Source organism: Corvus kubaryi, unplaced genomic scaffold (assembly GCF_017639235.1).
Source record: "Corvus kubaryi isolate FWS band 111438036 unplaced genomic scaffold, C.kubaryi_AGA036_p1.0 137, whole genome shotgun sequence".
Taxonomy (NCBI): Eukaryota; Metazoa; Chordata; class Aves; order Passeriformes; family Corvidae; genus Corvus; species Corvus kubaryi.
This window is the reverse complement of record NW_024580671.1, coordinates 28,300,306-28,322,912: the sequence shown is the minus strand read 5'-3', so window position 1 is coordinate 28,322,912 and position 22,607 is coordinate 28,300,306. Positions and strand designations below refer to the sequence as shown.

Genomic DNA, 22,607 nt, shown 5'->3' with positions numbered 1-22,607 from the left:
AGTTGGGAAAATAAGACAAACTTCTAGCACATAAGCCTTCTTCATATCTGAAATAAAAGCAATAGCTTGAAAAGCTAAATACAAGTTCAGGCTGATATAGTTTAGAGCACCTCTGAAAGAAAAACCAGATAGCAATGCTGCTTGTGAGGGACTTCTGAAGGTCACCCGGCTCCATCTCACCTCCCACTCAGAGCAGGACTATCACAAACACCCTCTCAGCTCAGACTGTTTGTAGCTGGGAAGAAAACTAAATAGGGAGGGCAGGGGAGAAAATGGGGAAAGAAGTTGACCAGGCTGCGGCTGCTGTGCTTCACCTGCATATGCACTGCAGGGATGTCTATGAAATACATCACAGTCCCAGGCGCAAGAGCTGCTATTTGCTTGTCAGAGGACATATTTCCTGTGATAGGTGGGGAAGGTGTCTTGGTATGCCTGATGCTTCCTTCTCAGTTTAGACCCATTCTGGATATTTTGGATCCCATGGATTTTGCTCTGATTATGGGTTTTGCAAGACTGGGATGGTGTTTGAAGGATTGGTGATTCTGTGAAAATACCTTTCAGCACAAGAATCTCTACAGATTATGATTTTCTGGATAGGTTCCGGGTTAGGAAAGCATGTGAAAATCAGAGATATAATTATAGAATCACAGAATCATCTAGATTGGAAAAGACCTATAAGATCATTGAGTCCAACTTTAGACCAATCATCACCCTGTCAACTAGACCACAGCACTAAATGCCACATCCAGTTGTTTCTTGAACATCTCCAGAGCTGGGAATTCCACCATCTCCCTGGGAAGTCCATTCCTATGCTAGTAAGATTAATAATATGCAATAAAATCAATAGTAGGGTTACTTTTTTTTTGTACTGCAATAATTCTTCAGGTGGTGTTGATGTGATTCCACCAAAAATGAGATCTACTACATTCAACTATATCAGTTGGCCTCAAAAGGCATTACCTTAATTTACAAACTTAGTCCTTCCTACTATCTCTACGCTACTGTGACTGCAACAAAAAGCCACATGGAGCAGTGGCATGGTCCAGGGGGAACCCGGATCAGACATCTCCCAGGAGGCCCCCATGGCAACTGAAAGACATGGATCAAGGCTCACTGGATTGGAAACTAATGCGATGATTTTTCTCCGTGGGTTCTATTAAAACAAATAACTTGCACCTATATCCAGCACATTTTTAAGACTCGAAGAAAAATGGCAGTTTTCAATGGATACTCACTCATGTTAGTGGTGACAATAACAAAAGGTCTCATGTAGGTTTTTTTCATGTTCCGGGCCACGTTGTTGAAATATTCCTCATAGTGCCTGAGCAGGTGAGCGGTGCCACCCTCCGTTCTCTGAATTTGCTCCCAGTGCTCCTTGTTGCCGGGGTCCAGTAAAGCACTACCCACTTGGATAATATTCTGAGAAATAAAGTACAAGCCTAAATTATGAAACAAACAAAGTGCTGGGTTTCAAGTGAGAAGTATTGAAAATGATTGGCCTGAATGCCTCAGCTGAGTGTACAATGAAATATTTTAATGCAGGCATGTTCTACTGCAGCCATATAAAAACATGCACACCAGTTACTCACCCTGAGATTTTTTAGTCATGTAAAGCAAATCCCTCCAAACTTTTAATGAGCAAAGTAATCCAAAATTGGAGGCTGTAAGAGAACTGCCTACTTTTTTTCCCCTAATGACAGGAAACCTAGCAAGAAAATGCAGGAGGAAAATCTATGCATGTTTTCTTTGTTTCTGAGAGATCAGACACAGACACATGAAAAGCACAGCTCCTAGTAGGTACACTGAGGAACTTCCCGAGAAATCGAAATAACGGTTTTTTGTTGAAAAACAAAAGAAAGCCATGGATATAAATATAATTTCCTCTTTTCCTTTAATTTTTTCTTTTACTTTGTTGTTTCCTAGATAAAAAAGACAACTTATATGGTGAAGAATGGTAAGAGTGAGTATTAGCTTGCATAGACAAACCCGAAAATACATAAGAAAACTTAAATCATGTTATTGTCTCCCCATTTTTATGTTGCTTACAAATGGTATTAAAAAGGCAGTTCTTTCTGAGGACCTGCCTCTTCTGCCCTTTCTTAGAAAAATATGCAAAGGGACCCTCAGGCTGAATGGAAGGACATCGACCCCAAAAGTGAGTGCTAAATAGCTTAAATGAGAAAGATGCTAAGAAGTTTTTAACCTTGGTGTACATATGAACTATGTTGTTGTAACAAAACCTAATTCCTAACTAAAGTAAAATTTGTGTAGATGATGGTAGGGTTAATCACCACAAGCTCTAAAATAGCCAAGACAAATATTTAAGCTTCATTGAGAAGGAGCTGTCTGTATCCTGTCTGTGCTGTCTGAGGCTGCAAACATGTATCAGAGCTAAAAGAGACTCCCAGTATGACCACCTCTACCTAGGGTGAGAAGCACGACATGTTTCCCAGTAATGCAGGAGACTCATGTTGTACCTGGTACCAGGCCTCCTCCATGTTTGTGAACATTATTTATGTTTTATTATTATCTATTTTTCAGGCTTCTATGTGGGATTATAAAAAAAACCTCTCCTTCTCTCTTTGTGCTCCCTCAGCCTAGGATGTTGCCTCCTTTTAGTCATGAGCTGTACTCGTTAGTTTTCAAATTCCTGACCTATCCTAAAATATTTAGGGAGTTCTTGAAAACATCATCTGTATGAATCTCAGTGCCAAGTGCACAGAATAATAAATTAAAGCAGAGGTTTCCAAACTTTTTTTTTTTTTTTGCTTATTGTTCTTATTTCTGCTTAACAAAACATGCTGGAAATTAAGTTCCTTCTCAAGATCCGAATGGCCCACTTCATGGCCCACAGGAAAGAAAAAACAGAGTATTTGAAAATCTGGTGCATCTGAAATGTAAAATGTTTCAGTTCTTTACTCTCTGTTAACTGTACAGCCCAAGACACTAAGAAACTTTTTCAGCCACCTTTCTTCCTGCTCCTAACTCTCCACTGACATCCTCTCCTGGTGCAGCTTGGCTTTGCACAGGCTCTCCAATTTCACCCCAAAGTTTGCCTGACCTATCTGGTTCTCCTGGAGTACTGTGAGCAGTGACCTGGGTGTAGCACACCTTCTAAGGGAGCCAAACGGCCTTTGGCCAGCACAGATGCCAGTCTTGGCCCATGGAAGGTCATCCCACATGCTGCTGTCCAAGCTATGGGCTCTGCTAGCACAGATCCAAAAAGATATTTTAGCTTGGACTCTTGTGTTGTGCTATGGCCGGGATTTTGGAAATAGTATGGGCAAGAGTGGAGAACAGTACCTCACAGCACACATGGGATTGAGAAAAGCTCTACAAGCCTGACATGGGTCGTCCAGCCTTCACATTTTCAGACCACATAAAACTCCCAACTTCCTCCAAATTTCACATTTTTCCACCACAACTTTCCACATATTTTCCCAGACAGGGAGGGTGCTACAGCTTGTTCTCTAGCCCTGGTCAGGTCTTTGGTAATAACCGGGTCTTTCATGGATGCTCTGAGTAGCAGAAGCTCTCTGGCACACATTTTAGTATATGCCATACAATACCAATATGATATGGAATGTCTTTCAATGTACCAACTCATGATTCAAGTGTTTTCAAACCGAATTAGTGGAAACCTTCAGAGTCAGTAACTGGTTTGGACTTGGTTCGCTGCGCATTTAAATGAACATGATCACATTAGGCATGTTTTACAACAAAAACAACTGTAGTACACAAAACTATTTTAGCCAGGAAAAACACATTAACTTGATGATTTTTTTTTCATACGGGGAATATTGCTTTTGGCTGTTACTATGATGATATTTATTAGAAAAGCACCATTTATTATATTTGTATTACACACACATGTGCGTGCATAGACACATGCATAACCAACTTTCCATTCTAATCTGAGAAGAAAGGTTTATTTGTGGAACAGATTAAGCAATTACACAATATTCACTTCACCTCGGTCAAAGATGAATTTAATTACCCACAGCCACCTAACTTCTACGGGAAACTGTAAGGGCTCAGCACAGTATACAGTATTTCTCTTACCTCATTGAATTCCACGTCCCTTGTGGCTGCCAAGTCAAACCCTTGCTGCTGGCTCTCATACTGGAGGACCCGGATCATCATCTGGTAAGCTGTCCTCACGTCATTGCCATACAAGCTGTGTGTGTATTTGGTGGCATTCTGCAGCGCTCTCACGATCCATATGGTTTTGTCTCCATCCAGCTTGGTCTCGTTGTGGTGTAACTTCTCATTCTGAACCAGATAAAAAGGAAGAAAAACCCAATTATGTAGGGTATTTTTCATTCTAGTTACAATCATAATCATAGGATTTTTTTATAATTTAGGCACAAAGGAATTTTTTGGTCAAAATTTTGTTTGTCTTGAGAAAGAGCTGGCAACAAAACTCAACCACAAATATAACTGAGAACCAGAAAAGCACAAAGGTCCTGATGGGAAATAAGGGTGTTCAAGGATGCAGTCAAAAGACTGAGTGCAGGGATATCAAAATGGAGTCCAAACTGATCATTATTTACAAAATAAAGGGAAACCTGAGAAAACACAGCTTACCATGATTTTTAGATCCACAAAAGTGTTGGTGGTGCAGTTGAAAAGCTCCGGAGGCAGCCAGCCCTTCTCAATGTTACAATGGCGAACAGCGTTTCCTGAAGGAAACAAAGCATCAATGGCAAACAATGTTCCGAATTGCTCAGGGGAAATATTCATAGATTTCAGCTATCCTAGACTTTCAGATTTCCTACATTTTCAAGTTGCTTAGAGCTACACATGTATTTCAATTTCCAAACTGGGGATTCCTGTGAGAGAAAAGTTAGTCTACTAATCTTCAGGAACAGCTTTTCCCAGGCTTTGGAGAAAAGTCAGGCAAGCTCCAAGCCCTGCCCAACTGCTCTCAGCCTCACTGCCCTAATGTTCTCAAGTTAATTCAGTCATTTATTTATACCAAATAAGAGAAAGACTCTGCACTTCCTAAGTGTTCCTGAAAACCAACCCTTACTGAGATTTCTGTGCAATAGCCTACATAGGAAGACCTCCTGGACAAATGCTGTATTCACAGCAACACACGCCAGCACATCTGCATGCTGCATGTGCTAAACACTTCAGCCAACATGCATAATTGCCTTTTTGCCACTTGTAAATGGACTGTGAGCAGCTTACTGTTTAATTTAACCTACTATATTTTGTACTATTTGTCAAATAATTTTAAAATGTGATTCTTGGCTGAGGATCCTTCACCATGAATTGCAAGTAATCAAATTCAAAATTGACATTTGTGCTACTTAATTTGCACGTAACACACTGCATGTGTCTAACCCATTTAATTACCAATATCTAAATAAGAACTATAATTAATTTTACTGTATCTAATTGTATTATTTCTCTTTCATGACTAGGTGAATACAATTAAGCCTCAGATTCTTAGTTTGAATATTCATTATTATAAAGCTTACTTTTTTGAATGATCTAAAATTTGCTTAGAATGGGCAATTACTATAAGCAACATTGCCTGCCAGTCTATTTGCTAGAAAAGACACTTGGATCAACCACAAGAACAGTGCAGAAAACCCATTTTAATTCAACTTTATACTGTTTAATCACCAAAATATTCTTCACCTAAAAAAAATAAATCAATTCTATCACCTAAAAATTTTTAGAACAGGAGCTAGGTTGACCACAAATCCTGTGCACACCTATAGGCAGTGGCCTCCCCCAATAAATATTTCGGGCAGTCACATAACTATTTATAACTCCCTGAGCCTAAGGAGCACTCACAGCAGAGAGCTACCAGGTCCTGAACCAAGAGAGAGTTTTCATTTCCCATAGAACAGACATTGGAAAAGATTGGGAACTCTGTTTTCAAAAATTTGATACATGTTTTCAGAGACATATATGAAAAAGCAGATTGTAATTTGCCTGTTGTACAAAACAGCACAGCTCATGTACTTTATAAAAGGTGTTTTTCAGCTGTTTTCACTTATGGAAAAGATATCGTGTGGAAAAATGTGAGTTTTGTTGCAACTCTTAGCTTTAGTAGCCTGCAAACCTAGTAAAACAGTCATCAGGAATATGATTTTCCTAATTTTATCTTTGACCAGAGGAACTGTATGGCTAAAGAGCACTTTTAAGTCACTAGAAACTAAAAGTTACACGTGTAAGAACTGCTTGATAAATAGCAAAAAAAGCCCAACCAAACAAGACTCTGCTTTTTTGGAAATAGAAAATTTTTGTTCTTTGTACATGTTTATCTGCTGTACTTTTGTATTTATTTATTGCTAGTATTCCAAATGTACTCTAACAGTTCTTTGATTTCAACTAGCTATACTTTTCTGCTCATGATATGCATGAGCTATGCTGCAGTGTCTAGACCCAATGAATTAATGCCTTTCCCTATGTACACATTTTTTCTTTCTTTTTTTTTTTCTTCTCCTTTAGAGGCATGCAGATAAAGTAGGTAATTATTTACTCAGGGAACTTACCCACTGAGCCCTTAGGACAAGGCACAGCAGCTGGCTGGCCAAACTTGGTCTGTGGCCACCAAATATCAGCCTCGAAAGCTTTGGGACAGCCATTATAAATTACTGAAAGTAGAAAAAGAAATGATGCAATTTTTCTGACAAGATAAAAATCACAACAATGAGACATTTCAACCTGCCTGAAGGACCTTCCTGTAATTCCAAAGCCCTGTCAGGATACCAGTCCTCTGCAGTGCCTTCCAAACTGTAACCCATCAGCTGCTCCTTATCCAGCAGATTGGACAGACAGAGGAGAGCTCAGGATGATTATGGGGCTCCGGATTTTGGCTCTGCCTATCTCTGCTTGCCCCTTTATTGTGGGAAAACATTGCTGTTTCATTTCACCCACACACTGTGGTGAGACGGCTGTTGCAGCAGCATTGTGCTGATCACAGAAGGATGGTGGGTGGGTGGGTGAGAGGAAAGGCAGGATGGACAAGATGGGGAAGAAAGGCAGAGTGCACGAGGCGCACGGCACAGCATCTGTGGGCAAAAGGTGTGAGGGCTCTCACCCACCTCTTCAGCTGCAGCTCAGCAAGAAAATACTGCACTGCCAGATCAACTCAGGTTTAAAGAAAAGTTGGTGTCAGTCTTTTGCTCCCCCCATTTGAGGAAAATTAAAGAGATAAGAGCTTGCTTTCCTTTTCCCCAGCCCCCATGAGTCATACTGGCACAGATCTAGGAGGAGGGGTGTATGCTTAGGCTGCTGCAGCCCCCATTGCCGGAGCCATCCTGCTGGGCTCACACCGCCCCAGGACACAGCCGCGCAGCCACCGCGGCGTCCCCCCTGTGCCCGCTGCCAGCGGCTCTGGTCCCACACCGCAGCATGGCTGACGGGCAGCGCGGGCGGGCCAGGAGGTACCTTCACAGCCCCTCACGGTGACTTCTGCAAACGGGTTGTCGCAGCGGTTGCACTGCCGCCCGATGACGCCAGGTTTGCAAGGACATTGCCCTGTCTCCATGTCGCAGGCGCGCGTGTGGGAGCCAGATGGGAAGCAGTCGCAGGGGTAGCAGGTGTCACTGCTTTGGGGCCTGTAGTAATTGGCCTAGAAAAACCAAAATGATAGACACCAGGTATTTGACTTACATTTCAAAATGCTTGTATTTCTGAGACCTGCTCTAGCAGCACATACATCATAAAAAGGGCTAATTTTGCAGAGCACAGATAAAAATTACATTACTATTATCAGAGACCCAGGGTTTGCACTGCCATTTGCAGTGCAGGTACATGGCCCACATTACTCCTGGGGCACTTGTTGCCAGTGCCCACCAAACATACTCCTGGAGGATTTACAGTTTTCGCAGCTTTGCAATTCTGCTCTTGTACGGCATGAACGAGCCACTGAGGAAACTTCCCGCACTGTGCATTTGTGTTTCATGTAGAGGGTGGAGAGCAAGCAATGATCCCATATTCAAATCACCTCTGTACATGCTTTTGATCTGAAGTATTACGATTGAACAAGAGTGTGGAGCTGGCACCCCACTGACTCCATTTAATGCAACAGTTGCTGTGTGTCCTGCTGGCATTTTGGAAAGGAGCAGGGGGCCAGATTCACAGACGCCAGTCTGCGCAGGCCCAGCTCCTCTGATGTCATTCAAGCCAGTTGTAAAACCTATTGTGAGAAGTCCTTTGTAAAACCTTCATGATGAGGTTCCTCCCCTCCGATGTCCCCCATCTGTCCCTGCCTGTCCACGGAAAACTCATCAGAGATGGCACTGCGGAAAGCATTTAGCCTTCAGCTCTCTCCAGCTGTCAGGCCTTTTGCTGGCCATTGCACAGGGGAGAGCTTCACCCAGCTGGCCCGAGCTGTTTCATGGCTATTACTCACTTGTGATACACAAAACCCCACCGACACTCCTCTGCACCCCAGTCTGATCTCCCCCGATAAACCAGGCTGCACTTCAGAGATCAGAGCCAGGCTTTCATCCTCTCAGTTCAGTTTTCCAAACACAAATAAGATAAGAGCTGTACGGTATGATTTGGAGAAGGGTGGTGCCAGCAAAATGTTTTGGGTAATGGTTAACTCCACTGTGCACATACATATATATGTGATACAAAGCACAACTCTGTGTACTTTGTCTCAGATACTCACTTGTAATTATTAGTGGTACAGTTACTTTTTAAACTACAGAAATTTTGACCTAAGACTGGTTTCTTTTGTTTACCTTGCAGTGGCATTCTCCATTGGTCTTATTGCAATCAGAATCAAACCCTTTACTAGTCTCACAATTACATGGGCCACAGATGGGATTTCCCCACCAACCTCTGGGACAAGGCAGGTCGATCCTATTAAAGAAAATCAGATTGAAAGACAGTTATTTTAAGTTTCCTCTTAAAAAGTGTGCAAAAAAGCTTTGGGCCAAATCTGCATTCAACTCCATAACCTTATCGAGTGTAATGTATCTCAACCAGCAATCAGTACATATATAAATATATATACACTATAATACAGGAAAATTTAGAATATCAGTGCTATGGAACCGTAGAGGGAATGCTTGAAATATTTTCAAGTACAGGTGGCTCTGAGCCTGTGCCCTGGTTTACCTACCACCACAAACTGCCTTGGTGTACAGCTCCCCAGTACTTTATGTGCCCACTCTCTGTGGGCAGGAGGGCTTCTTGTCCAGCCTACAGGGATACCAGCTCAGGTGCAAAGCTGGCTGTAAGCTCATCCTGTAGAGAAAAGCCACTACTTTCAGCTCACCTGGCTTTCTCGGGCAGATCACTACAGGGTCTGAAAAGCCCTGGTCTGCCACCGGGGAGGCAGAGGGCCCATGGCTGGGGACATGGATGAGGGAAGGGTGGCAGCTTTGATGTGGACTATGGATCGAAGACTATGATTCAGACTGAGTGCAGCAGCACTGGAAGCTAAGCAGCAAGCCAAAGGCCACACCTGCTGAAGAAAAACCCTAATTCTCACTGGTATTATTTATTCTGGGTGAGCCTCTGAGCAGGTTACCCCACAGATGCCCCAACATTAGTTCTGGCAAGGGGACCTCTGATTCTCTGATAGCTGGGAGTCTTTAGTCAAGCAACAGCCTGAACGACAACAACTCTGAGACTGGGATCAGGGAAATGCACAAGGCATCCCTCCCTGCTGCTCATTTTAGGAAAGAAAAGCTATTTTCATCTGTTTCGAAGACCACTACCAATTTTGTTTACAGTTAGGTTAGTACTTCAATGCTTTAGATTATGAAAACCACAATGTTGCACTTGACACGATGTCAGCAGATAATGACAAGGGACAATGTCTCTGTGTCACTAATCCAGAGGAATGAAAGACAAATCTGGCAACAGCATGGCCAACATTTGCAAGCCCACACAACAAAAGGCAGAGGAAGAAGCTTGCAGTTTTCAAAGGGAAGGAAACATCACATGAGCCATTTCTAAATGGGCAGACAAATGCACTTCATTTGCACATCATGAATGGCCCATATTACATTAAATCAAAGTGCCGCCTCTGGGATAAGGCTGGTTGCTGAATGCTTATCTGAGACCAGGAAGCTGCTGACGAGGGAATCAGCACGTTTCACCCACAAAGCAACAGACACAGGCTCCCAGACTGTCCAGAACAGATGGCTCTTTGCCAGCCCAGGGACTAGACCCAAACTGCAAAGTGACTTTATCTTGCTACAGGCCACCAAAATGGTGCATCGTTCTGTGTGCTGGGGAAGCTGGGGGAGAGATGGAGAGCAAACTCAGGCTAAGCCCACTACAAGGTACAGGTGAGATGCAGTGCTGTGTAACACAGCAGAACTGGTTGAGCCCCTGAGCTGCTGATGAAGAAAAGCAGCTCCTGAGTAACACGGAAGTTTGTATAGCTTCTGGGAAGAGCTCAGGAATGCCAAAAGGCAAGGGAGTCTAAAATACCACTCAGATTTTAACAGAAAAGTTTACTAGAGCAGAAAAGGAAGTGGGAGGACTGCTGCCTTAGAGGAAGAGCTACCTGGAAGGATCAAGAAACCAAGAAAAAAATAATTCTCTTACTTGCTTTCGCAGTACTGTCCATAGTAGCTTTGTCCACATTCACAGGTGTAGCCGTGGGATGAGCTAGGTTTGTGCACGCATGTGGAGACATGCTCACATGGGTTCAAGTTACATACATCAACACAGTCTCTCCCAAAGTACCCTGGGGAGACAAGGTAAGAAAATTACCGCAACCACTGTAATTTACGATTTGCATGTCTCCAAAAGACTGTCTATCTTAAGCTTTTACACTAATAACACACCTTCAATAATCAGTAGATTCCCCCTGAGATACTGTCAGAAATGAAGCACTCTTGTCCCTCTCAGACAAAATGATAGTAAGCCATTCTTTTAGACAGTCTGTTACCATGCTTGAGGCACCCTTGTGCCTTTGATTCCCAGTTTTATATTCAGGGCATGTGCTACAAATAGTTTTGTATTCTCTTGCTCCATGTATGGGAGGTGACTGTGCTGGGTGCTGACAGCATGTGCTGGCTACATGCTCCAAAACAGAGAAAACATTCAAAGTATCTTGATTAGGATGCAGAGTAAGAGACTGAAATTCAACAGCAGAAAAGGCTGAGAAAGAAAATGAAAAAAAAAACAGAAAAAGAAAAGGGGAGGTGCACAGAAGGAGTCCTTTGGACCAGAGACTGTCTTTCTGTTTAGTGGATACGTTGCCTGGATTCTTAGCCCAGGACTGCAGCTTCCAGGGTGCTACAGTAACAGTGAGAAGGGTAATACTGACTGGAAGATGAGGAATCAGAAGATGAACACTTTGCCAGCATGCTGCTGCTCCTGCTGTGCTGCTTCTGATGAGTGCATGAAGGTGTGATCCAGCTCCTATATGAGTGGATGGGGTGGTCACCAGGTTACCTGGATCACAGACACAGGAGTAGCTGTCCCAGTCATCACTGCAGTAGCTGTGCTGGGGACACGGGTTGGAATCACAAGGGTTATCCACTTCACAGCCCTCCCTCACGTTAATCTTGATAGCCTGTTTCATGTTGAGTGTCGCTATGTTTGTAGACGTCTCTCCCATTCTTACTCCCTGGTGACAAAAGACAATTATTTTTAAATTAAGAGTCTTCTTTCAGAGTACAGTATTATGTGTTTCACTATTTTCATCAATCAATGAGACTACAATTTAAAGAAATCACCTGATAAGCCAAACCCAGATTTTTTTTCAAATGTTTTTCCCCTATGCGATCAGGTTTTTACCTAGCACAGTAGGTAGACTCTAATATTTTGATTCTTAGGTAATTTTTATGGAGAAATGTTTGAGGGTGGATAAAAAGTAACCCCCCACATTTTCACTGTGTATTTTCTCATGAGTTCAAAATTTATTGCGACACTTTTCATTTCATACCTGCATACATCCATAAAATCCCTGCTGAACAGAGACTTGGTCTCCAGAGACACCTCCCACAATGATGCTTTTCATTTTCAATCCAGGTAGTTGATTTCCAATCTGCACAGTGCTCTGTGAGGAAAAGGATAGCTGATAAGAAGCACTATCATCCTCTGTGACACAGACAGCCTTCTTTCTATAGTGATGGAGTTGAGCAGTAGCTGACAGTAGATTACAGAAAAAATACCAAAGCAGTGAGGAGCCAGACATCAGAACATGACTTTTTACTTACTTCTTTGTAAGATACCTTCCGCAGTGATTTATGCCTAATCAGTGATATTAATTTATTATGCTTTATGATAAAAAGGCTTAAAAAATTAATATCACTGATTAGGCATAAATCACTGCAGAACATGTCTCACAGCCTAAGTATTTGTCCACAGTCCTTTATCCTACTTCCTCCTAAAAGCATTTGTGCAGTGCTCAGGGGCGATGTTATGATGCTGCCTTACCTGGTACATGCCATAGTCCAAGGACATGACAGCGAGGTACTTGAGATCTTTACCATCTTTTGCACTTTTCAGCTCTATTAATAAATGATGCCATTCCCCATCACTGACCCGTGACTGGCTCATCTTCAAACTAGCAACCTGGCTCAGGCCACTGTACACTTCAAACTGCACGTAGTTGTTCAGTATCTGTTGAAAAAAAAATCATGTCTTCTTTTGCTACGTTTGTATTTGACACAGAACGAGGAGAAGGGCAAAATAACAGCATTTCTTAAGACAACCCAAAAGGAATAAAAGTCCAAAGTGTAAAGATGGGAATGCTTGCAAGAACTCCTTGTATAACTTTGGACATTCAGACTTCAACTTCCCTTATGGGCAAAAAAACCCCAAAACAATAGACACATTTTTAACATCTATATTAATGCCCACTACTACCTCTGACTAGTAAAATAATCTTAAATGAATGTGATTTTTATAATGATATTTTGATCATTCATTTTTTGATCTTTGTAAAAGGCTAAAGTAATGATATGTTTTTATTGACATGCATTTTTTTGGGTGGACGAAGCTATGTAGTTCATCTGGCCATATCCACTGATGGGGGAATTAATTAATTAATTCTTTTCTAACCAAAGGCAGCCACACTTTTACCTGAATGTTGATCTTGGATGCAGCCCCGGCATTGGCTTGCATTAGCATGCCATTGACTTTCCGGGTTCTGAACATCAGCCCAATGTACCATGGCACAGAGATGGTAATGTCAAGGTCGCTCCAAATGATAATGCTCTCACCACTGAAACGCTGAGGAGAAGGCATTGCTGTAAATCGAAATACAGAAGAGAAACAGTTGATATCCTTCAGGACAAATGTTAAGAGGAAAAAATGATGCTATGTCACAGGGATGACACAAGGGAGCTAGTCCCTCTTCCACTGAGTTATATTCAATCTACCATGGATTAAGAGCTGGTCTAGGGCAGTTACTGTGAAGCAGCTGATAATAGTGCAAATTCACAAACTACCCTGGTTGTGGGGTAGGCATCTTGTCTTGCTGCCTGTACTTGAAAGTAGCACCTCCACACTGCTATGGCACTACCCATGTGAGAGCTGTTCCTAGAAAGGTAAGCTCAGGATCTCTGATGATACAGTTCTGCTGGTGAGTGGGTGGACAGAGCAGGAAGTATGAGGGCAACAGTTGCTGCAGATGTTTTCAACATAACCTTGATTACCTGCTTCTAATTAATAGATTAAACACAGGAAAAGGCTGGGAGGCAACAGGAAATATGAACTAATTATGAATACTCCAGGGCCAAATTATTCAGCTGTACCAGCTACACAGCCTTTTCACAGGCAGAAAGTTTGTGTGAAATTGCCTAAATCATCTGCCTTAAATATCTTGAGGTGACTGCTGAAGAGTGGCCCTCCTCTCTAACCTTGCACAAGCACAGCTCCCCCAGGGTGACACCAGTGACAGCCTTCAATAGAAAACACTTTGCTGATGGAAAATATGGGAACACCCACTCCCTTGGAATTTTAAAGTTGTTACCTTGGGTAACAGGAGTTACAGCACCATGGATTAGTTGATCCCACTGATCAGAAACACAAATTAAACCATGGGAGCTCTGTGCTATTTGCAACATCTCACACGGTACCTCCACCACACATTGAACCTTGTAGTGGATCTGCCATCAGCCCCTGCCTGATGTCCTTACTTGTGGGCATGTTGGTGAAGTTCATGACAGCTTTTTGCCAGTGGAAGCAGGCAGTGGAGACTGGGTGCAACCACCACAGATTAGCACCCAGATTTTATTGCATCATGTGCTGAGTCCGTGTAGTTGGCCAGTGAAATGACAGGGTTTAACAGTCTTTCCCTTTCTGCTCCACACTACCATATCCGCTGACACCTTCTGGATTTTTTGTAGTAGGAGAGATCATGTATGTACAAATGTGTACATGTTACTATGAAATGGCAAGTCCTTAGAAAAAGGTTGAGGGATGACACCACAGCAGAAAATGGAGTAAAGTTGATATGAAGTTGTATCTTTTTGAGGAATAAACCCAAACCCCAAATTCTCATATGTCTGCATTTCTGGTGTCTATAAAGGGAAAGGCTGTGGTGGGAGTGGAGTGCAGGAGTTGGAGTAAAGTGCAAGCCCTTCAGCTTCCTGTTTGTGAGAAACAAAAATTCAGGGACTAGTGGGCTACTACTAGTCAAGCCAGAGGTGTAACTTGACCCGTCCTTCCCTAAGATGTGATTACCCAACCACCCCACATCAGGCTAATGGCAGGCAGCCCCAAGGGGCAGCCCTTCTCCCTCCTGCTCCAGCCTGTGGTCTCCCCTTTGCAGTCATACCACAAATGCCAGAGAGGCATAAGGTGGAACAACTGCAGCATAGCCTGCTCTTGAAAATCAGACAGCAACTTAAAAAAAGATTGTCACCAAATACAGATGTCCCCAGATTGCTTAAAACTTGAACGCAGTGCTTGAGTTCTGGCTGTCTGGGCCAGGGCACAATTCTGGGCCAGGACAGAATTCATCAGCCCACACTGCACCGCATCAATGTTAAAGTAACCGGGACATCAGTGTTGAGCAGGATTATTTTCTCTTGCTCCACCTGTGCAAAAGCCAGCCTTCTCCTTCCTCCTCTACCCTGGTGTCATAGGTTAGCAAGCGTAGTCCCGGAAGGGACGTCCTTGCTAAGGGGTGCTTACAGTTTCCTCTGGGAACTGACAGAACCTATCAGCTGGCCAGTTTGAATATGGACAATTCTCTAAGCCACTTAAAGTTGTGATCACCTCTGTGATCCACATTTAAGAATAGGCAAACTCCCCCTCCAAGCTCTCTCTCGTTTCCGGCGCTGGCACAGGTGGCTGCGGGCCCCGTGTGGGGGCCAGCGGGCCCGGCCAGGCCCTGCCTGGGCCAGGCCGGGCCGGGCCACGGCCATCCTGAAGCCATGGACCTGTTCCAGCCGTGGAACCCCCCCCCACTGCCTTGCCGTGGGCAGCCAGAGCGGCTTGGCTCTCCCCCCTCTCCACTGCGATAAGAAAAATTCAACATTCCAGCTGCAAAGCTGCAAGGCCGAGGTGAGATTAACCCTTTTATTGCTGTGAAGAGCTGAAAACCTGAGGGAAGAGAGAGAGGAGATGCTTAAAGCTGAAATTCTGTTGTGAAGCTATGATATATCAGAGTATCCTGTTGTAATTTCATGAAGATATGGGGGGTGGAGTGTTCAACTCGTGAGCAAAAGCACCTGCGCTGAGATAGGCAGATGCTGACGCAGCTGTAATTTCATGAGAAGTTTGGACAGGGAGAGATGAACCAGATGAGGACTTTTGCTCCAAATGGGAAAGGAGAAAACCTCAGTTCCTAGAGATGCTCCCAGAGATAGTCCTAACGATGAAGATGATGAAGACCCTTTGCTCCCAGGGAAGGAGAAGGGCCTCTGTTTTTGTTTCTGAACGGCTCAACCTTAAAATTGTACCCCAGAAAACTTCAAGAGTGGACCCTCGAAAGCAGTTGCGGGAAAAGCTGCAAGTCGGGGGAAAGGACTCACACGCAGGCAGAGAGACTCCTCTTCCTAAATGGACTGAACAATATTTGGAAGTGGGCGGCTGTCTCGTTGTGATAATGTTTTCATAGCATGAGCAAGAAGAGACTTCTCTTTCTAAATGGACTGAACAAGGTTATTATGGAAGTGGTAAACAGACTGAACATCTCAAGGGTTGTCTTTTCACATTGTCAGTGGGAGAAGGGAGGAAGGTGGGGGGAGGAGGAGAGTTCTGAAGGTGGTATAATTTTTTTTCCTTCTTCTTTTAGGTCTGTTAATAAACTTCTTTATATTCTTTCAAGTTTGGTGCCTGTTTTGCATTTCTCCTAATTCTTATCTCACAGCAGATAAACAGTAATGAGTATTTTGGACCAAACCACTACACCTGGTGACCTCCACAATGACCTCAGTTTCCAACTTTGCTACTGGTTTTCCAGAGTGTTGCTGAGGTTTTTGAGCCCATCTACCTCTGAAGAGCAGAGGCAGCATGCAAACTTGTGGGCTCCCCACCTGCTGGAGGCTGGGAATGCTGTTTGCAAGCATTTTGCCTTTGCTCCTGGGAGAACTGGACTGGCATGGCAATTAGCCACCTTCTTCCTTTTATCACTGGTGGTGACTTTCTGTACTTGCAAATACCATTCCCTTCCCACACTTTCTCCCAACTTCCCTCCCTTTCCTGGGGCCAGGGTGCACCTTCCCCTCCTAGTTAAACAGAAATCCCCATTTGTCAGCCCCCTCTGACCTCCCTCTTTCCCCCAGCCCTTCCTCATGCCCGGGACCAGGACTGTCCATGGAGGTGCTGCCCACATCCAGTGTCCCCAGATGGGACCTGACCTCCCCTGTCACCACAGAGGCCCACGTGCTTCCCAGCACAGCACCTCCCTGCCATCGGCGGTGCAGTGATCCAAACCAGTTGTGTGCCCAGGGTTTGTCACTTTGAAGCACTGCCTGTGTATGTACTTACACTCTGAAGAGACTCCTACATTTAACAGGCCATCAGAAAGACTTGAGGGCTATTCCCCATGGAGACACAGGACCTGGGGAAACATGCTGCCAGCATCCCACTGGATGTCACCTGCAGTGTGGGTGCTGGACATGTGAAAGCTTATGTTTAGGTGCAGACCTGTGGTGTTCAGCCCAAGGCTAGCACAATGACATTGGCCATCTATAAGTGAGTCAGACACAGCTGCTAGATCTTCACAGTATTGCAACATACAATTTTAAAAATAATTAAATTACAATAAAGGTGAAACTAATATTTCCTTAATTTTATCTCCCTTCTATATGTCAGCAGAGGGGGATGAGAGCTGCCAGAAGGTGAGTTAGCAGGTTCTAGGAGGGTGGTGAAGGCAAAACACCCCATCCTCACTAGTGTAGACCAGATCCCAGAGTTTCTGAAGAGCACGAAATCAAAAAAGGTGGATTGGTAACTTGCCAAAGTCTTTGTGAGCCTGAAGCAGAACCAGCACTGCCAAAGGGATGGAAGAAATGCAGCACTCCAACTCAAAAATGCAAATATTCGATCTAAGACTTTTTTAAAAATAGATGCCTAATAATAATCCTAAAATTAGGATCATAGCTAAGCATTCAAATAAGCAACTTGAAAGACAGGAGTATAGCATATCTGTGATTCCTCCTGACTTTAACTTCAGGCTCCTGAAATCTTTGGTCACATTCCAGAACAATCCATTTCTTTCTTGGCTTGCAATTTTTCCATAGAGACACTGGCCCACAAATATCATCAAAGAAGCAAGCAGCCTGCTGCCTTCAAACTATCAGAAAAACCCCACAAACTGAGGCATCAGCAAGAACATGGGGTTATGGAGTGACAAAGGGAACATGCAGGAATGCACAGTGCTGGAGGCAGAGGTGACAGCTGGGATGAGGGGCAGCAGTGCTGCTGTGACTGCCATCATCTCTATCACCTGAACTTAAAATGAGTTTCCAGGGATGGCTACAGGGCAGTTCTGAGATGATTTTCTAAATCCCAAGCTTTATGGACTGGTCTTGAGTTTGGGATAAAAAAATGGTAAATAAAACAAACATTTGATCAAATTCTAAATTTCCTTTTGAAAGCAAGACAAAGTCAGAGGGAAGGATAGTCTTTGCACGTGATAGCAGTACTCCATTTTCACCAGTACAGGTCACACCATAGCTGGGCCCTGGCACTCCCCTCAGAATACATCAGAGTGGATTTGCAGCATAGAGAACAGCCAACCATGAAGAAAACACAAGAACTTCACCAACAAAGATATTTGACATGAGACACATGGAAAGATCAGATCTTCATACAAACCTGGGAAGCTCAAAATATTTGAGGAGCTGCTCCAGAAAGTAGGTACCAGGCTAGGGGCAGTAATAACAGCTCTGGGCTCTGTGTGAGGTGGAGCATAGGAAGACGTCTCCATCATTCCTTTTCCCTATTCTGCAAATCTTTATCTCCAAGACAGAAACTTAACCATGTGTCCTCTCCACTTAAACTAATACTGCTGCTTCTCAGGTAAGGGAAGAGTAGTTGCCATTACCTAGGCCTGGCCCAGGCTGAGGGATGCTGCGCTAAAGGGGTTTGCAAATCCCTGTGGTGTATTCACCTCATCTGGAGACCTGCTCTTGCAGGGTCCACACCCTGGTCAGAGTAACCAAGAATAACCAAGAGAGCTTGGGGTAGATAAACCAAGAAGTTTGGGGTAGATATATCAAAAGAACAAAATCCTTGATCACACCGCAACACTATTCTGGGCTAAGTATCAGGGGGGATAACAAAAACAAACACCTATCACATCTGCATCATGGACCAGAATTTGGCCTTCTGTTTTTAGGAAAGACATGCCTTGTAGAAGCAGGTTTTCTTTCCTGGAAGCATCCAGGAAGACTCCAAAGGAGCAGCCACCTTACAGCACCAACCCCATGGGACTCCTCACACACACAACTCCTCACTTCTAGGGAAAAAACTGACTGCAAGTTCTTCGCACCCTATAAAACTCACCTGCTGCTCCTTCTTTATCCTTTAGTAATGAGGTTTTACACATCTATGCACATTGTGTTCAATCAAAGAGAAATCCAGTAAAACTGAAAGTCCTCTTACTTAGCACAGAATGCCTTCTTACCAAAAAGTGGTGATTAAAACTGCACATTCATCCCCAGTTTGAGTCAAAGCCCAGTAAAGTCAGTGGGATTCTTTCCACTGATTTAAAGGGGCTTAGGATCAGGCATTATTACTATGAACAAATTACTAAATACTGCCAAGTTCTTTGGAACTACTTTGCTTATGTAAGTAAATCAATGAAAGCTGCTCTTATTCATGACAGTATGTCATCTACTATATAGGGGATCTCTAAAATTATTTCACATACATAATGGGTGACAGTCTCAACTGCAATCTTCTGTTACCTTTAAGCACCAGAGTTGGACATATGTGCTATGAGGTGGTAATGACAGGCAATGAAAAGTGCACACATGACAAAGCAAGATGAGCTCTTTGCATCCTACCTTGCTCACAGTTCTTCCCTCCGTAGCGCATGGGGCACTCACAGATGTATGTGTTCCACTTGTTGACGCACGTGCCTCCATTCTGGCACCAGTTGGTTTCACAATAGTTCCTCTGTGCTGCACAGCCTGCAATTCAGGAAAACCATTACTTTGCATGTTTTTAATAAGAAAAAGGCTTTGAGTGACTGTATTTGAGTTTTTATGTAAAAAGAAGAAATGAGCATTACAGGTTTGGGTTTTTTGCTTTTTTTTTCAATATTTTTGAAGTCAGTGAAGCAAAATGTGGATGGCAAAAGCTTATGTGAGCTGATCATGTGTCAAAAGCATAAAGACAAGTCTGTCTATCAAAGGCATATGCTATGACTCCCTTCTTAATCCACGATCAATGCAACATACTGCAATTTAGCTCTTACACAGACCTTCAGCAGCATGGACAGAAGGGACTTTCCATTTTTGTGTGTAGGAGCCAGTTTTAGGATGATGAGAACATTCTGTACACCTAATCACCGGAACTAATCCTGATCAGGGATCCAAGGACTGGAAACCAAATCAGAACCTCCAACAGGCTGCTTCATGAAGCAGGTTTCAGATTTAGGGGATTGCAGAATTTTATTTACAGAACAAACACAATTTATTAAAAAGTCATTTTAAGTGTTGTCTTTTTCATTAACTAATCCCCTTGGCTTTCAGAGCAAAATGACATTGTCTTGGGGTGACTTAATGATGTGCATCCCCTATTGCTGCTCTGTGCCCAGAAATTAACTTTGTGCCTTTCTGTGCCTTTAAACTGAGCCTGAGAGGGAGGAGAGGAAAAAAACCAAGTGAACTTTTCAAAACAGTTGTTCAAGGACACAGATACACACTCCTCTGCGTCCTGCTGCTGTGGTAGCAAGAGCGGAGGAAGCACCCTGCTTGCTTTTCAGCCAGCTTTTGGTTCCTTTTCTCCAGAGGGAGATGGAGAGGTGAACTTTGTTTTCCTGGGACTTTGTTTTTTCACTTCTTCTCTTCTGGGCTGTTTCAACATCAGAACACACCGGGAGAATTTTCCACCGAGGACCTGGAGGTGGGCCCACACTGACCCAGGTCCAATGAGGAGGAGAGAGACCACACCTACAGAAGGACTCTGAAATCTTCCCAGGTTTCTCTCCAAAGCAAGAGGTTTTATTATTTAGAATTATTATCCTTTTCCCGTGTGTTTGTTAAATAAATAGTTTTTATCTCTTTCACTTTCTTCCGAGGAAAATTTTTTTTTTCCCGAACCTGGTGGGGGAGAGTTGGTTGTAACCTGCCTTCTATCAGAGGATATTTTCCTTCAAATTTGTCCAAACTGGCACAGACATTTAATAGGTAGTTAAAAAATAGAAGAAGAAAAGTTAATTTAGGAGTAAATTCCTGCCTGAAACTCCCAGCAATGCAGAAAGTCTAAACAAGCCCAGTCCTTTCCTGTGTGCTGCCGAATCCTGGAAGTGTGCCCTGTGCCGGGCTGTTGTGTGCCCCCATGGCACAGGTGTGGACTGCACCTTGCTCAAACAAATGAGGTCTGGCCAGAGACACAATGGCAGCACAATGCCAAGCAGCACCTTAAGTCCATGCCCCATGGCTGCTTTGCCCTCAACAGTGCTAACAGGGGGACAGGGGTAATTTCAGAACCCTCTGTCCCCTTCCCCTTCCTGGGACGCCTCACAGTGCCAGCCCCTTTGATATCCTAAGCCCTGCTACACACACAGCTGTGGCAGAGGCCTTTCTGGTGCTGACCTTTGGGGCACTAGTGGCCCATACCTGGCAGAGTGCCATTATTGGCGATGAAACCAGCCATGTCGATGGGCTTGCTGTCAATGGAGAGGTTCCTCATGCAGCCGATGAACTGCCTGTTGTGCACCGGGAAATCCTCAGGCAAGTTTGGGACACCACCAAGGAGGAGAGGGCCAGTTAGGTCCAAAGATCTGAAGAAACAAAGAAATGCTTATAATTTCTTGCAAAGAGTTTGTTTTGTTTTGTTCTTTATCTTATCACTTCCATAAACACATTCGATCTGCACTTCCCTCTGCTACATGAGCACTTCCAGAGCTCGTAATCAAAGGACCGTCCAGTAACACGGACTTTTAACTTAGGAGCTGTCATGTGCATATAGAATCCAGTGACCTGTCCCTAACAGTGGCCTGTATGAAGAAGAAAATGAAAATTAGATAAAAATGTGTAGCCACAGGACACTTCTTTCTGACCCCAGTCATGCAGGGACTGGCTGATGCTGCTCAGCACAAAGGTTGAGAAGCAGTACGTTTTTATATAATGACTTAATTATTATATAGTGCCAATCCTTTTTAAATCCTCTGAAGATCTTAGTCTTAATGACATTTAGTGGATGCAGGTTCTACTAAATGACTCCACACTGTGTGAGAAGTGTTATCATCTGGTCATTTGGATTAGCCCCAGTTTTTATGGTGTGCCCCTCTCTTAGGATATTACAGCACCATGCGTATCTCAATGGTCTTTCTGCTATCACTCATTACTTTATATCCCCCCTATGTTGCTTGCTGTTAATCTCCTCTTTAAACTCAACAGTACTGAATTTTTTTTCCCTTTCTTCACAGGAAACCTCTTTTCACATCCAATGATTTTCAATGGTCGTTTGTGTATATCCTTTATTTCTACCTCTTTTTAGGATAGGACTCTTAATTTAAATGATGGAAGCAATTCCATGTCCCAAATGAAACTTTGTTACTTTTTTTTGTTACGTCATTTCTTTTTCCAACTTACTGGTTCATCACTTAGTGCTCAGTGGTTAATTGCATACTCTTGACCCTCCACTGGAAAAAGAGAATGAGTAGAAAACACAAATATAAGGAATCCTTACTTTTTTGAGCCAGTCTGAGTCCCCTGGGCAGCACAGGTGTAGTTTCCAATGAGGCTCCCGAAGCGCACAGCCACTGCTGTGTCACAGTCGTCCACGGTCACCACAGCCACCTTTTCTCCAGAAGGCCCATGGGGAATTCCTAATCGGCCAATGTTTGGCTTCAAAAAATAAATGGCACATGTGCTACATACACATGGGATTGAAATGTTGGTTCTGTCAGCTCAACAACATACTTCTTACTACCCCCCAAAGGGGACAAAAGTAGAATATATAAACAAAACAGCGCAAGTTAGGTTGTTCCACGACATTTAGGCAAGGAAAAACCATGATGGCTGACTTCAGAG

The 22,607-nt window shown here is 43.5% G+C and overlaps 1 protein-coding gene across 5 annotated transcripts in view; it reads right to left on the bottom strand.

The window, feature by feature from the left end:
• CELSR1 (cadherin EGF LAG seven-pass G-type receptor 1) overlaps positions 1-22,607 on the bottom strand; it is a 168,411-nt gene that overhangs the window by 29,614 nt on the left and 116,190 nt on the right. For all 5 annotated transcript variants that reach the window (XM_042018283.1, XM_042018284.1, XM_042018280.1 and 2 more), the window contains exons 6-19: positions 22,264-22,421; positions 21,189-21,352; positions 19,410-19,535; positions 13,027-13,193; positions 12,379-12,564; positions 11,885-11,998; positions 11,392-11,566; positions 10,537-10,678; positions 8,715-8,835; positions 7,411-7,594; positions 6,513-6,614; positions 4,588-4,682; positions 4,063-4,272; positions 1,236-1,419 (exon numbers count right to left, since the gene is read on the bottom strand). In XM_042018283.1, coding sequence (XP_041874217.1) covers positions 1,236-1,419; positions 4,063-4,272; positions 4,588-4,682; positions 6,513-6,614; positions 7,411-7,594; positions 8,715-8,835; positions 10,537-10,678; positions 11,392-11,566; positions 11,885-11,998; positions 12,379-12,564; positions 13,027-13,193; positions 19,410-19,535; positions 21,189-21,352; positions 22,264-22,421 — 2,128 coding nt within the window. The remainder of the gene's footprint in view (positions 1-1,235; positions 1,420-4,062; positions 4,273-4,587; positions 4,683-6,512; positions 6,615-7,410; positions 7,595-8,714; positions 8,836-10,536; positions 10,679-11,391; positions 11,567-11,884; positions 11,999-12,378; positions 12,565-13,026; positions 13,194-19,409; positions 19,536-21,188; positions 21,353-22,263; positions 22,422-22,607) is intronic.